This window comes from Rhinolophus sinicus, linkage group LG05 (assembly GCF_036562045.2).
Source record: "Rhinolophus sinicus isolate RSC01 linkage group LG05, ASM3656204v1, whole genome shotgun sequence".
NCBI lineage: Eukaryota > Metazoa > Chordata > Mammalia > Chiroptera > Rhinolophidae > Rhinolophus > Rhinolophus sinicus.
Genome location: NC_133755.1, coordinates 64,643,316 through 64,657,074, shown reverse-complemented (window position 1 = coordinate 64,657,074; position 13,759 = coordinate 64,643,316). Strand labels below are relative to the sequence as shown.

General features: G+C 51.1%; 1 protein-coding gene across 2 annotated transcripts in view; it reads left to right on the top strand.

Moving 5' to 3' along the window:
- The window catches only part of SH3RF3 (SH3 domain containing ring finger 3), a 365,943-nt gene that overhangs the window by 293,322 nt on the left and 58,862 nt on the right, over positions 1-13,759 (top strand). For both annotated transcript variants that reach the window (XM_019715017.2, XM_019715016.2), the window contains 2 exons: positions 767-937; positions 3,034-3,281. In XM_019715017.2, coding sequence (XP_019570576.2) covers positions 767-937; positions 3,034-3,281 — 419 coding nt within the window. The remainder of the gene's footprint in view (positions 1-766; positions 938-3,033; positions 3,282-13,759) is intronic.

Sequence of the window (13,759 nt, the reverse complement as noted above, 5' to 3'; positions counted from 1 at the left end):
AGGATTTTCACCACTAAGTCTGTTCTTTCCTTGTCTTCAAATAAGCTTAAAAGAAAAATAGAATTTAATTAGTTATGGTACAAATATTGCAAGGAAGAACGCAACCAAGAATTCCCTAACTAGACTGCTATTTCTTTTAAGAGGGCCTCTGAGGCCACTTCCAGTTGAGATTGATTGGATAAGCCACGGCTGGCTTAGACTAAATGAAGAAAACCCAGCCCAAGATTTGCTTAACTGGCTCTCGGTTTTCCCTAAAGTTTTCTCTTGCCCAGAGCATCAAGCATCAAGCTTTAGACAGTGTGAAAAATAGATTTAAAAAACAAAGTGGGACCCAAAAACTTGCCCCCCACCTACTTCTGACACAACCCCCAGGGCCTTGAATGAGTCATGGAGCCCGACTGAGCCGTCAGACCGGAAGGTGGTGCCAGGTGGGCACCTGCGCAGCTCAGTGCAGGGCTGTGGAGTACCTGGGCTCTAGGATCACGAGGCACATCTCTACCCTTCCCTGGGTGTGCCCGCCTGGACCTGGCAGCTCTCAGCCTTTTCCCCACCTCACCTGTTAATTTGGAAGAGCAGGTCAGATGCTGTGTGTGCAAGTACCGCCCCCCGCCCCCGCTCCGCCCCCTTCCCCTACAGGCATCAGGTACTCTTTTTAGGTTAGGTTCATCCAAAGATGAGCTCACGTGTGAGACGGGTGACACCCGGTGGTCCTATGCGCATCCTTCCAGCCACCGTTTATCCTTGCCTTTGCTCCTTCTGCCTGCAGGTACCTGGCGCTCTACGCCTACAAGCCCCAGAAGAGCGACGAGCTGGAGTTGCGCAAGGGTGAGATGTACCGTGTCCTTGAGAAGTGTCAGGACGGCTGGTTCAAGGGGACATCCCTGAGGACTGGGCTTTCTGGGGTGTTCCCAGGAAACTACGTGACGCCTGCCTCCAGGTGAGTCTGCAGTCACTGCCTGGGAGAGGAGGGAGGATGCCCCCCGCATCCCCCTGTAGATGTCGTCACTGCCTAGAGGTCCTGTTGTGTCTGGACCACCCAAAAACACAGTTCAGAAGACAGCTGGGGCACACCTGCCTGTGGGGTTCGGCCGTGAGCTTGGAGTCCCCTTGAACGAGGATTCTAGGTAGCAAGCGCTTCACCTTCTAGATTAGGTTTGCTTGTCTTTCCCTGAACACACGCTGGCTACCGAGGGGAGAGGATGGGAACAGACCAGCTAGAGTCAGGGCAGTAGCACTCAGTGGGGATGGGAAGTCACCAAGAGGAGCGAGATCTCAGGAGTGTGTTGTGTGGGTGTAGTGGGTGTGTGCCTGTGTACAGCATGAGTACAGCAGTGTGCATGTACACAAAACACACATATGCATGTATGTAAAGGAAAAATGATGTATTCCCAAAAGTTAACAATTGTTGTTAAGAGGTAGCATTACAGGTAATTTAAAAAAAATTTTCTTCCTTGTGATTTCCTGTGTTTTACAAATTTTCTGTTATATTATTTTTATAAAATAGAAAAGGCAATTTAAAAGTATTATTAAAAATCCAGAGTTGTCTGAGAATTTTCCATTGAGATGAGGGGTCCACTGCTTGATTTTATTTCAGTCAGTCTTACTCATCGAAACCCTTTATGGGTGTAGCTCTGTGTTAACACTCCAGGACATGCAAATAAACTGAAGACATGGCCCTTGGGTATATGCCATCTTTGGAATAAGACTGCCGTGAGAAAAATGAGATGCCGCGTAGACCTTGCATTGATGGCTAGGCTGATCCATACTCTCAAAGCAGCTGAGGGGCAGTGCTAGCCTGGAGGTGGGCTCGCACCTCGGATCATATGATGGCCCTTCCTTGGGAAGCCCTTCATTTGTGAGCCCACTTTATTTAATTTTTAAAAATTATTTCCTAGGGTAAACGTGAATTCAACAGGTAGTAGATGTGATAAAAAATATGTCATGCTTTTGGCTAGTCCGCTGACAGAGTTCCTTGCCACAAGTGAATTCCAGGGCAGCTCTAAGCGCTACAGAAGGAGGTGCTACCTGTGGTCCCTGGCCATCCGAGTCCTTTTCCCCACAGCTGTTCTGCAAAACCATGAATGGATCCTGTAAGGTCTCGTCCCCATATGAATTCACAGCCCACTGGTACCAAGCCACACAGAGAAGGGGGCCCTCTGACCTGGCTGAAGAGCCATGGGCCTGGCAGTGCCTGTTGTCTCACATCTGTGGCTTTTGGTATCTCACGACTGAGATCCTGAGGGGACTACAAGGGAGATTACTGAGCTCTCGGACTAATGGAAGACATTCTGGTCCCCTGAAACTGAACCCATAGAAGCTTTCAAGCCCCTGACTCTACTGTATTCTGCACTCCCGCAGCGAGTGTGTGGCTTTAGTGCAACTACGTGTATTGTGAAAGCTAAAAGCTCATTTTCCAAGTTGCTCTTTTCCTTTTATATTTATTAAACACTCTAAATTGGTTTCCTCTGGAAACCTTGGGGTGAAAGGGCGTCTATTTTCTGGTATGAAACTGCAAATTCACTGACATTGCTTAGTGGGATGTGGTTTGTCTGTCCCTTTCCCAGAGGCCGGCAGAAACAAGAAGGCAGCCGTGTCCAGAGGGAGTGGGTTCTTGCCACTGCTTCCTGCCACATGCTGGATGTGCCCAAGCCTCTTGGGATATGACTGAGTCACCCGTTCTTTCTGGATGTGTTTGGAGACACACAGCTGTTTATCAGAATGAGTCAAAGCAGTAGCTCTGGTACAAAATATTTCATTGATTGGAATCATGCCTGTTTCTTAGGGTTCTTTTGCCAGTTCTTGAATATTTACATTGAGAGTTAGCCTCTATGAAGGTTTTATAAAGGGTGCCCTTCTCAGCTGACGCTCTGGTTATTATTTATGTACAAGGATTATCTTGGCGTTGTTTTAGGATTTGTCTCCTGGACTGTGTGGCCTTTACCTCTCAGAGCCAGTATGTAAGAGCAGGCCTTTATCAGTGGCCTGTGTGGTGTGGTTTCATCTCACTGAATTCATTCTGCTTCATTTCCTCAGGGCTCCCTTAGGAGGGGCAGGGCCACCCCGGAATAATGTGGTTGGAGGGTCTCCACTGGCCAAAGGGATGGCCACAACCATCCACCCAGGCGGTGGAAGTCTGAGCAGCCCTGCCACTGCCACGAGGCCCGCCCTTCCCCTCACCACACCCCAGGCCCAGGCCCAGGCAGCCTCTCCTCCGATGGGCAGTTGTCTGCGGCACTCAGCCCAGCCGGTGGCCAGCCAAGCCCGGAGCGCTGTCCCCACAGGTACGTACCAGGCTTTTGGGCACTCAGTCCTCCAGAAAATTTGACGGGGGGTAGGGTCTTGGGCACACAAATTGTGGGAACACTTTGGCCCAGGTCTCAGGAAGTCCATGGTGGGAACGCAGAGGGGAATGGATTGGAGGGGGGTGAGTTGTATTTCCTTATCGTAATCGTCAACCTCTGCTGATCTCCAGGAAATTTATTGACATCATATTACCCTATGCTGACAGCTGCAATGGATTAGAGAATTTACAAATATTTATACATTTCATGTAGCAAGAGGACTGCGTGGACTAATAAGATTAGCAGTGGTACCTTTGGACGCCCCTATGAGGGTATGAGGCAGCTGTGGGTCGGCCTCATAGGCCTTTCGTGGGCTGGGCACTTGCCGGTTTCCCAATTAGGCAGCACCTCACGGGCCAGGGCTGCTGAGGAGATGCAGGTCCAGAGTATTCCCTTTCTGACATGCTCTGCGGCCACAAGGAGTGATGGTCCGTGATCTTTCGTGCCAGCACTACAGTAGGCAGGCTGACATAATTTAAGGAAAATCCATTTGCTCCCGTATGGTATCAAATGAAGAGAAATTATGGGGGGGGGGGGATCTCACAGGCATGAAGAAGGTAAACGCACCTTGTTTGGAAGCTTAGCACTGAGCTAGTAAGAAGTGCTGGAGCTTGACCCAGGTGACACTCTCAAGAGCTCACACCAGTAACCTTCTGCAACCATAGAGCCAGCAACATTGTCACCATGCAGTGAAAGGAACCAGGATGGAAGGATGGAACTCTGCGTTTCCTTTATACGACACAGAATTCCTTGTCCCACCCCAACCTTATTGTGGGGACAGAGTCCCAGAGAGCTGTTTCCAGGCTCTCGGCCTCACGTGGAAAGGTGCTGGCTGCGTAGTAGATGGCCATCAGCTGTGACTGGTTGGCCATCAGTCGTAACCAGTGAGCCATTGGCCACTGATATAACTGCCATGGCTGAGCTAGCGAGCGCGGATTGCAGGTAGCAAGTGGATTGTGGGTCGTGTTGATCCTACTTCCTGTGTCTCGCCCGGCCGCCAGCAAGACTGGGGTGCAGGAAGACCCCGCATTCGGGTACTGTGGATGTTTTCTTTTGTGTCTTGACCAGCCGCCAGCGAGAAAATAGTGGTGTGACTCCCCTGTCTATGGCTCTCAGAAATCACCTCTTCTTCTCAAAGTAAAGCTTAAAGGACAAAAAGAATGTAAATTCTTTGGAGCAATAAAATAGACTACTTTTTAGAATCTAGTCAACCAGAAAATGACCTATTAGAAGTGCTCCAGAAGGCAGCCTCTTGATGGCGAAAAGTCGAGGTAATACTTAGCTCAGCAAGGAGCCATGTTTCCTCCGGAGGCACGGTTGATGGGACAGGAGGGTGGGAGGTAGATGTCTGCTCGCCCCTCCCCGCTTACTCTTTGGTGAAGGTCTGGGCCAATCTGGGCTTACAGGTGGCAGGAGGAACCCCTGAATGTGATACAAACCAGCTTGAGTCAGCGTCCCCACTCTCAGCTCTCAGAGGCTGCCTGCTAGGAGGGCTGTGGGTGCTGTGGAGGAGGGTATGATGTGGGCCACTGGTGACAGGGGCGGGGAGAGTGGGAAAGGCTCCTCAGGAGCGGTTGATCCCAGAATGAGCAGCAAAGTAGCTCTCAGGTAGGGGAACAAAGAAGGGCATCGTTTGAGGGAGGAGGAAAGGAATAGTCAAATAAAAGTGGGAGAAAGCACAGTCTTATTCAACCAGCTGCAAGCAATTCAGTAAAGACACCTGATGGAGAGCTGGTTGAAGGCACGAGCTTGGGAGGCAGGGAGACCTATTTTTAATCCTGGGGCTGCTGTTATTGCTGTGGCCTCAGTGTCTTTCTCTGTAAGATGGCATGATAGCCAAAGAAGTAAACATAGAATCTGGGGGTTGAATTCTCTTTTAAAGGCATTGGGAACCCACCACGGGATTTGAAGTCAGAGGGTTGACACTTACCAGATATCACCAGGCATAGCAGGGAGAAGAGGGGGTGTGGGACAGTCTGAGGCCTGGAGCCAGGAGAAAGGCCTTGTCCTGCCAAGGTGACCATGGGCCTGGACCCAGTGAGTGGCATTGCAGAATTGGGACAAAATAATGAGATATTTAGGAGACAGAATTGTTACGACTTGGGGATGGTTTGGATGTAAGTGCTCAAGGAGAGTAAGGAACCAAGTCCAGTTTCCAGGTTTCTGGAACCCGTTGACGGGGAGAATGACGATGACATCCGCTGACGTAGAAGAGACCAGAAGGGGACTGGTTTATGGGGGAAGATAATGACCTGTGGCTTTGAGAGGTGCAGTGGGTGCTGGTCACACTGTGGCCACTGCCTGATTTGGAACAGCCTCCATAAGGGGGGCTCCCATCCCGTGTATAAATCCCACTTGCTATGATAGAATGCCCACGCTGCTAGTTCAGCCTGCCTTGCAGCTAAAGTGCAGACACTTGATCTAGACTCCACACCTGTGTTCCATTCAGAAAACAAAAACATGAGACGCCATATGGATCCCTTTGGGGGGTAAAGGTGGTGGTGAAAACATCCAGGGACTTCTTGGGGGCAGCAGGCAATGCCTCACTGTCAGTAGGTACAGGGTGGACTTCTGGTGCCCGGTGTCCAGCCTCAGGCTGGGTTGTGTCCGTGTCCAGTGGTCGTGGGACCTGCACCGAGGAAGCCTCATTGTGGGGACAGAGCCCCAGAGAGTAGTTTACAGGCTCTCGGCCTCATGTGAAGGGTGCTGGCTCGGGTGGTGAATGGCCGTCGGCTGTGGCCGGTTAGCCAATTGGCTGCTGGTATTACTGCTGCGACTACGGAGGATTGCCGAGGAGAGCGGAAGAGGAGAGCCGAGAGAGAGGAGAGCCGAGAGAGAGGAGAGCCGAGAGAGAGGAGAGCCGAGAGAGAGGAGAGCCGAGAGAGAGGAGAGTGGAGAGAGAGGAGGAGAGTCGTCGGTCGGTCGGTTGGCGGAAAGGCGGACGGCAGGTCACGCGTCCGGTGGGCCCAGCCTCCAGTGAGACCATAGTGGTATGACTCCCCTACCTATGGCTCCGTGGGTGTTCCTTTTCGGCCTCACCATATCCTGCGTTCTTGTGTGGGGAGCGGGAGCAGAGACCCCGCAGGCCGCCCCGCCTGAAAGATGGCGCGGCGAGAAGGCCTCCGCTCACGACAAATGGCACAGTGAGCAGGGTCTCCCGCACAACAAATGGCGCAGCGAGCAAGGTATGGCGCCGGCCAAAACTCTCCGAAGGCTGGTGGAGCAGTTTGTGCGTGTGAAAATGCAGTCTCAGGAGGCCCATGAGGAGCGACACCGGGAACAGGAGGCGCGGTCTGCCTGGGAGACTCAAGCCTCCAGCTGGCACACCACCTTCTTGGCCATAGAAGGCGGTGTCCTCCTTTTGTTGATCTGCTGCGGCCTTAGGATCCGAAGCTTGTGGATAGCTTACAAGGAGGCCTCCACCCACTCAGACACCTGGCACGGTGAGCAAGATTCCGACCAGGTAGGAATGGCGTCTGACTCTGGGCAGGAGGACGTGTGGCCCCCACACAGTATATGGTGTTCGGTGGCCACTGTTCTCAGGAGTTGGACCCCCAAGGAGGGGTGGGAGGACATGGATGGCTCTCCGGCCAGCGTGGAGAGGGCCCTGCAGGCTCTGGCTGAGCGGTTGCCAGAAGAAGAGAAGGCTACAGCCGGCCACGTGGGCTGGATGTTCCTCAAGGCCTTGAGTCTCAACACGGAAAATGGGCTGAATGAAGTGGCCCGGGTGCCGAACCGGGTGTCCCGGTTGGAAGCGCTGGAAGCCGGGGTCCGCCTGTTAGAACAGGGACCCCACAGTGGAGACTCTGAGGCAGAGGCGGAGGAAGCAAGTGGAGACAATGTAGCTCCCAACCCCCAAGCCCGGCCAATCTTTAAGCAAAGGGTAAAATGTGAGCAACCTTTGAGCCCCGGGGGCGTTGCTGCCGGCAACCCAGCTGTGACTGAGTTCACAACCTACACCCCTTACACTCCCACTGAGTTGCAGGAGCTGGGGAGGCGGTACAGACAGCGCCCTGGAGAGCCAGTCTCGGCTTGGCTGTTACGTTTATGGGATGAGGGAGCAGACAACATTCTCTGCTCCCCAGGCGAGATGGAAAAGCTAGCCTTCGTGACAGTGCATCCGTCCCTGCGACAAAGGTTACAAAACTGCCATAGGTTGGCCAACAACCAGGGCAACCATTCTCTAATGGCGTGGCTCACGGCTGCGGTACGCACCGTATGGGAACAGGCTGGCGAGCTGCCAGACACTGTGAGTCAATGGCAGTCATATACAGAACTTACGCAAATAATCCGTGAAATGGGTATGAGACATGCTATTTTTAACCTCAACATGCAGGGCCCAGATGACAAGCTTTTTACTGCCAGCATGAGAGATCTGGTTTTGGATACTGCACCTGCGAGTGCTTTTGGATCCTTGGTTGCTATTCTTACACCGTATGTAGGGCGACGGATCCATGAAGTTACAACTGCCATGGCCACCCTAGGGGATGTTGAAAGCCGGAGGCGAAGGAAGTTAAGACAGGAGGTCCACACAGTTGAGACCTGGAAGCCCAAAGCAAAGGTAAAGGGGCGAGGTCGCGGGCCTCAGAGAGTAACACGCGCACAGATGTGGCGTGATCTCGTGGCAGCAGGGGTCGATCAGGAGAAAATAGACCAACAACCTAATGCACTCCTGCTGGGACTTTGGAAACAGTTGCGTCCGGAACAACAATTCCGGAGAAACATAAAGGAGGAGTCTGGGAAAGCGCGACCCGTGTCCCTCCAGGAATTCATGCAGCCGCTTGAGGCTGACCCCTTGCAGCTTGATTAGGGGTGGGGCCAAGGTACCCTGTCAGAGGGGACGAGCAGGGACTGGAGGCCCCACGTGGAACTGTCCATACATTGGTCCCCTTCGAATGTACAGAGGGTTTTGGCTCTAGTTGACACTGGCGCCGACTGCAGTCTCGTTTATGGGAACCCAGAACTGTTCCCTGGACCAGCAGTCTGCATTGATGGAACGGGGGTGGCACAGACCACCACCCTCGCCAAGTGGGGTGCCTACTTGGAGCAACGTAGCACCCTTAGTTCAAGCCCTTTGAGCACAGAGCTACAACAGGTCCTGGGGCCTGTGGAGCTTGTAGCCCAGGCTGAGCCAAGTGCTCTGCCTAGAGGGGAGGACTTGGAGCCCTCGCCCTACAAAGAAGGACAGTCCCCAGTACCTGAGGATGCCTGGTTTACCGATGGTTCTAGCCGAGTGGCTGCAGCTGTTTGGACGGCTATTGGGGTGCAGCCCAAAACAGACACCATTTGGTTTGATACTGGGATGGGCCAGAGTAGCCAGCGGGCTGAATTACGGGCTGTGTGGATGATAATCAGCCACGAGCCTGGGCCCCTAGTTATTTGCACTGACAGCTGGGCGGTGTTCCGGGGCCTAACATTGTGGCTGCCTACATGGAAACACCAAAACTGGTTGGTGGGACACCGTCCACTGTGGGGTCAAGCCATGTGGCAGGACCTCTGGGACCTAGGGCAGAAAAAGCAGGTGACCTTAATGCATGTCACGGGTCACTCCCCCTTAGTGTCCCCAGGTAATGATGAAGCAGACACCCTAGCACGGGTACGATGGTTAGAGCGGGCTCCTGCCACTGATGTGGCCCATTGGCTGCATAGAAAATTACAGCACGCTGGAAGCCGAACCATGTGGCAGGTGAGCAGACGCTGGGGCCTGCCTTTGAAATGGCAGGAGATAGCAGATGCCTGCTATGACTGTGCCATCTGTGCCCAGGACAGCCCCCAAAGGCGGAGGCTCCCCTGGGAGACACAGCAGATTACGCGAGGGAGGGTGCCCCTCACTCGCTGGCAAGTGGATTACATTGGACCCCTGCCTAAGGCCCGCAATGCGATATATGCATTTACAGCAGTGGACACTGCTACAGGGTTGATGTTTGCTTGGCCCTGTCCGGCTGCGGATCAGCGGCATACAGTGGTCGCCCTTACACGGCTGTGCGCCCTCTATGGGCGCCCCCAAGTCATTGAAAGTGACAGGGGTACCCATTTTACGGGGCAAGAAGTGCAGTGCTGGGCTGCCAGGATGGACGTGCAATGGTTGTTTCACACCCCGTACAATCCACAAGCAGCTGGCATGATTGAACGCTATAATGGCCTTTTGAAGCAAGGCCTCCGGGTGTCAAAACACCCTCCCACGATGCGTGACTGGGCCTCGCGTCTATGGGACGTCCTGAGAGTCCTGAATGAGAGACCACGGAAGGGAGGGCCTGCGCCAGTAGAAGCTCTGCTACATCGAACGGCCGCTCCCATTCAATTACAAGTTACCACTAGTGAGACTCTGTTAAAGCCAGGCTACGGCAGAAATGGGAACATTTTGCTGCCAGCACCCACATGCTTGAAAGCAGGGGAACGGCAGCAATGGACTTGGCCCTGGCAGGTCAAAAGCCCCCACTGTCGATGGTTGGGTCTGATAGCCCCATGGGGGGCCAGTTTGACTCATGATTTGCAAGTGACGCCAGGGGTGGTGGCTGAGTGGCCACCGCAAGTGACTGTAGTATACAGAGGTCCCGATACCGGGATGATTTTGCGAGGAAACTATGTGCTCTCACTATGGCCTATTATGGGGTCCCCTGTTCTGTTACATGTTGAAACTATGCAAGGGACCCCAAGTACTGCCATAAAGGTCTGGTACCACAAACCGGGAAAGGTGCCAGTGGCAGCGACCCTCCTTTCCCAGGACAAAAAGCTAGCATGTATCCTCCCAGATGGGAGGGATTTGCCATTGTTGGTTCCTAAGACTACCGTTTCTTTTCGTCCATAGGTGTCAGTAGGCTAATACGGCACAGGGACCCTCGCGGAAGACGCTTGTCGCGTAGATTGTGAGGCGAGACCCTGTAGGGGTGGAGTGTGGGGACAGAGCCCCAGAAAGTAGTTTACAGGCTCTCGGCCTCACGTGAAGGGGTACTGGCTTGGGTGGTGAATGGCCGTCGGCTGTGGCTGATTGGCCGTCGGCTGTGGCCGGTTAGCCAATTGGCTGCTGGTATTACTGCTGCGACTATGGAGGACTGCCGAGGAGAGCGGAAGAGGAGAGCCGAGAGAGAGGAACAGAGGAGAGAGTGGAGGAGAGTCGTCGGTCGGTCGGTTGGCGGAAAGGCGGACGGCAGGTCACGCGTCCGGTGGGCCCAGCCTCCAGTGAGACCATAGTGGTATGACTCCCCTACCTATGGCTCCGTGGGTGTTCCTTTTCGGCCTCACCATGTCCTGCGTTCTTGTGTGGGGAGCGGGAGCAGAGACCCCGCAGGCTGCCCCACCTGAAAGATGGCGCGGCGAGAAGGCCTCCGCGCACGACAAATGGCGCAGCGAGCAGGGTCTCCCGCACGACACTCATGGTTGAGCCTGGCACTTGCTGGCTGTAGAGCCTCCGCGACTGACTGTGTCATCTCAGAGACTCTGTAAGTGCCTCGTAGTCTTTCTTATGTATCTTTTTCCCCTTAAATTAGCCAAGAGTGAGTTCTGTGTTTTTGCCGCTTTGGCCTGCGGGGCCCTGGGGAAGAACTAGCTGTCTTTGTACTGAAAGAGTCTGCAGCAACATTGTCTGGTGCCTGACCTCTTGCCCTGCAGCCATTGCCTTCTTATTAGTTATGCTTCTAGCCTACCTTAAGTTCATTTGACAGTGTTTTCTGGGAGCCTCTAGCTGGGGATACAGCCCTCGTGGTAGCCAAGTGATTAAGCAAATCTACAGCAGAGCTTTCAGACTGGTACTCCATGCCAAAATACTGATCTTGAGCCTTGGAGCACCTGGGCAGGACCTGGGGCACCTAACGTCCAAACCAGGTCCCTTCCAGTTATAAACATCCTATCCATTTCCCCAGCATGCCACATAAATATTTGTATGTGCACCATGACATAGAAAGATCAGGCAGCCCTGCTTCTCACCAAGAGTGCACCTCCCAGTACAGCAGCCCTGGGTTATCTGCACAAGATGCCAGTATAACAGCCTTTCCGTGCCACAGCTTGCTAGCAACTCTCCAATTCAAAGAAGAAAATGAGACCTGCCAGTCATTTCTCCCTGTATAGAATAACAAGCAGAATCAGAAGAAATTGGCATGGCTAGGGGCACTGCAACATTGTGTCTCAGTCATCGATCACCATAGTAACCACCATGGTGTGACAAGCATTCTCTTTCATCAGTTTAATTTTACATATGGGAAGAATGAGGCACAGGGTGGTTAAAGGGCTTCCCCAGTGCATTCCAACCTAGTGCTTGTCCCCACACTATTGCTGTCACAGCCAGGTTAAAGAATGGCTTCTACCATGTCATATCAGTAAATTAAATGCCACTGAGTTCCCACAGCATTTTCCACTTCACTCTGCATTTCGAGAGAGAGAAAACACTGTTGACAGTACAAGTAATGGATTGTTCACAGCAGTAATTGCCCATTTCAGCAGACCCCAACCCAAGCAGTTGAGAGGCATTTCATCAATGTTCTCATCTCGAGCCAAAGTCAGGCAGTTTGACAAAGGCTTAATTGCATTGGCCAGAGCACCCAATATGATTTGTTCTACTTGATTAATGTAGCTCCTTTTTCCAAGGGCAGAGCTCTCCCTGTAAAGTACCAGTGTCCACACATCCTCATATCAGTGCTTAGCAGGGGCAAGAGCCCTATACAGTCATATATTCATCAGCAAAAAGGTGCTGAAAGAGAGCTTGATACACGCAAGGCACTCTGCTAGGGTCTGAAAATGCAGAGAAGGGACCAGATAGACCCCACTTCTACCCCCAATTAGAGAAAAGAACAAGAAAACAAGCTCTTTCAATAGATTTTGAAAAGCACTATGGTGGAGGTATATGTGGGGTATTAAGAAAGCATGTAGAAGAGATCATTGCACTCAGATTGGGAGGAAAGCAGTAGAGGGGTAGGGAGAGGTTTACAGAAAGTTTTCAGGAGTAGGTGGTACTGCCTTGATTCTTAAAGGGCAAATGGGAATTATCTGAGCAGACAAGGCAGAAAGAAAGTTCTGACAGAGGGACCAGCAAGGGCACAGGTGTGACAATGAGAAGGACCAGCGTCCCTACTGTAGGTAACCTCATTTAGTTTGATGTGGCTGAAGCCAAAGGTATAGGAGGAGAAGTATAGTATGCCGATGACAATTTCCCTGCTTAGACAAAATTTACTTTTAGACCTCAAAGATGAGTAGGAACTTAGCATGCAGCAGTGGGGTGAGGTGAGAATGAGGCCAGCATAGAATTGGTGCATTTGAAAACGAAAATCAGGTCACTGGGGAAGAACAAAGAAAGCAAGAGGATGAGTACCTTGTGGTACAGCTGAAAAGGTGCCCAGAAGCTGAGCATGAAAGTTCTTTTAGACCATGTCAAGGAATTTCAGTTTTTATCGTAAGGGCAACGGAGCATATTAGAGGGTTTTAAATAATAGATACAATCCGATTTTTGTATCTAAAAAGATAAAGCTAGACTCTCTTTTACTTTCATTCATTTATTTTTATTTTTTATTAAAGTATAGTTGACATACAATATTATATTATTTTCAGGTATACAACACAGTAAATCAGTGTTTCTATTTCTTACATTGTGATCAGCACGATAAGTCTAGTAACCATCTGTCACCATACAAAGTGATTACGATAGAATTGACTGTTTTCCCGACACTGTATATTACATCCCTGTGACTTTTCTTTTGATGACTGGAAGTTTGTACCTCTTATTCCCCTTCACCTTATCTATCCCCCCACCCCCTTTCCATCTGGCAACCATCAGTTTTTTCTCTATATCTATGAGTCAGTTTCTATTTTGTTGACTCATTTGTTTTGTGTTTTTAAATTCCACATATAAGTGAAATTATATGGTATTTGTCTTTCTCTGTCTGACTTATTTTACTTAGCATAATACCCTCTAGGTCCATCCATGTTTTCCCAAATGTCAATATTTCATTCTTTTTTTATGACTGAGTAATATTCCATTGTATATATACTACATCTTCTTTATCCATTGCTCTATTGATGAACACCTAGGTTGCTTTCATCTCAGCTATTGTAAATAATGCTGCAATTAACGTGGAGGTGCATATAGCTTTTCAAATTAGTGTTTTTGTTTTCTTTGGATAAATACCCAGATGTGGAATTGCTGAGTGGTATCAAAGCTAGACTTCAGCTTACAGCCAAGATAAAGTAGTGAGGACAGGATTTACCCTCCCACCAGAAACAACTCCCACCAAAAACAAACAAACAAACAAAACAGATAAATTTATAAAATAATAGTTTGTGACACACTAGATATTAGAAAACCAACGACCTCCATGAGAGGGAAGTTCCAGTCGGTGGCAGAGGGAGGGAAAACCCCAGAGGATGCAGAACATCCCTCTTTAGTAGTATAATGACAACTAATCAGCATATGCATGTGAGGAAAATACCCA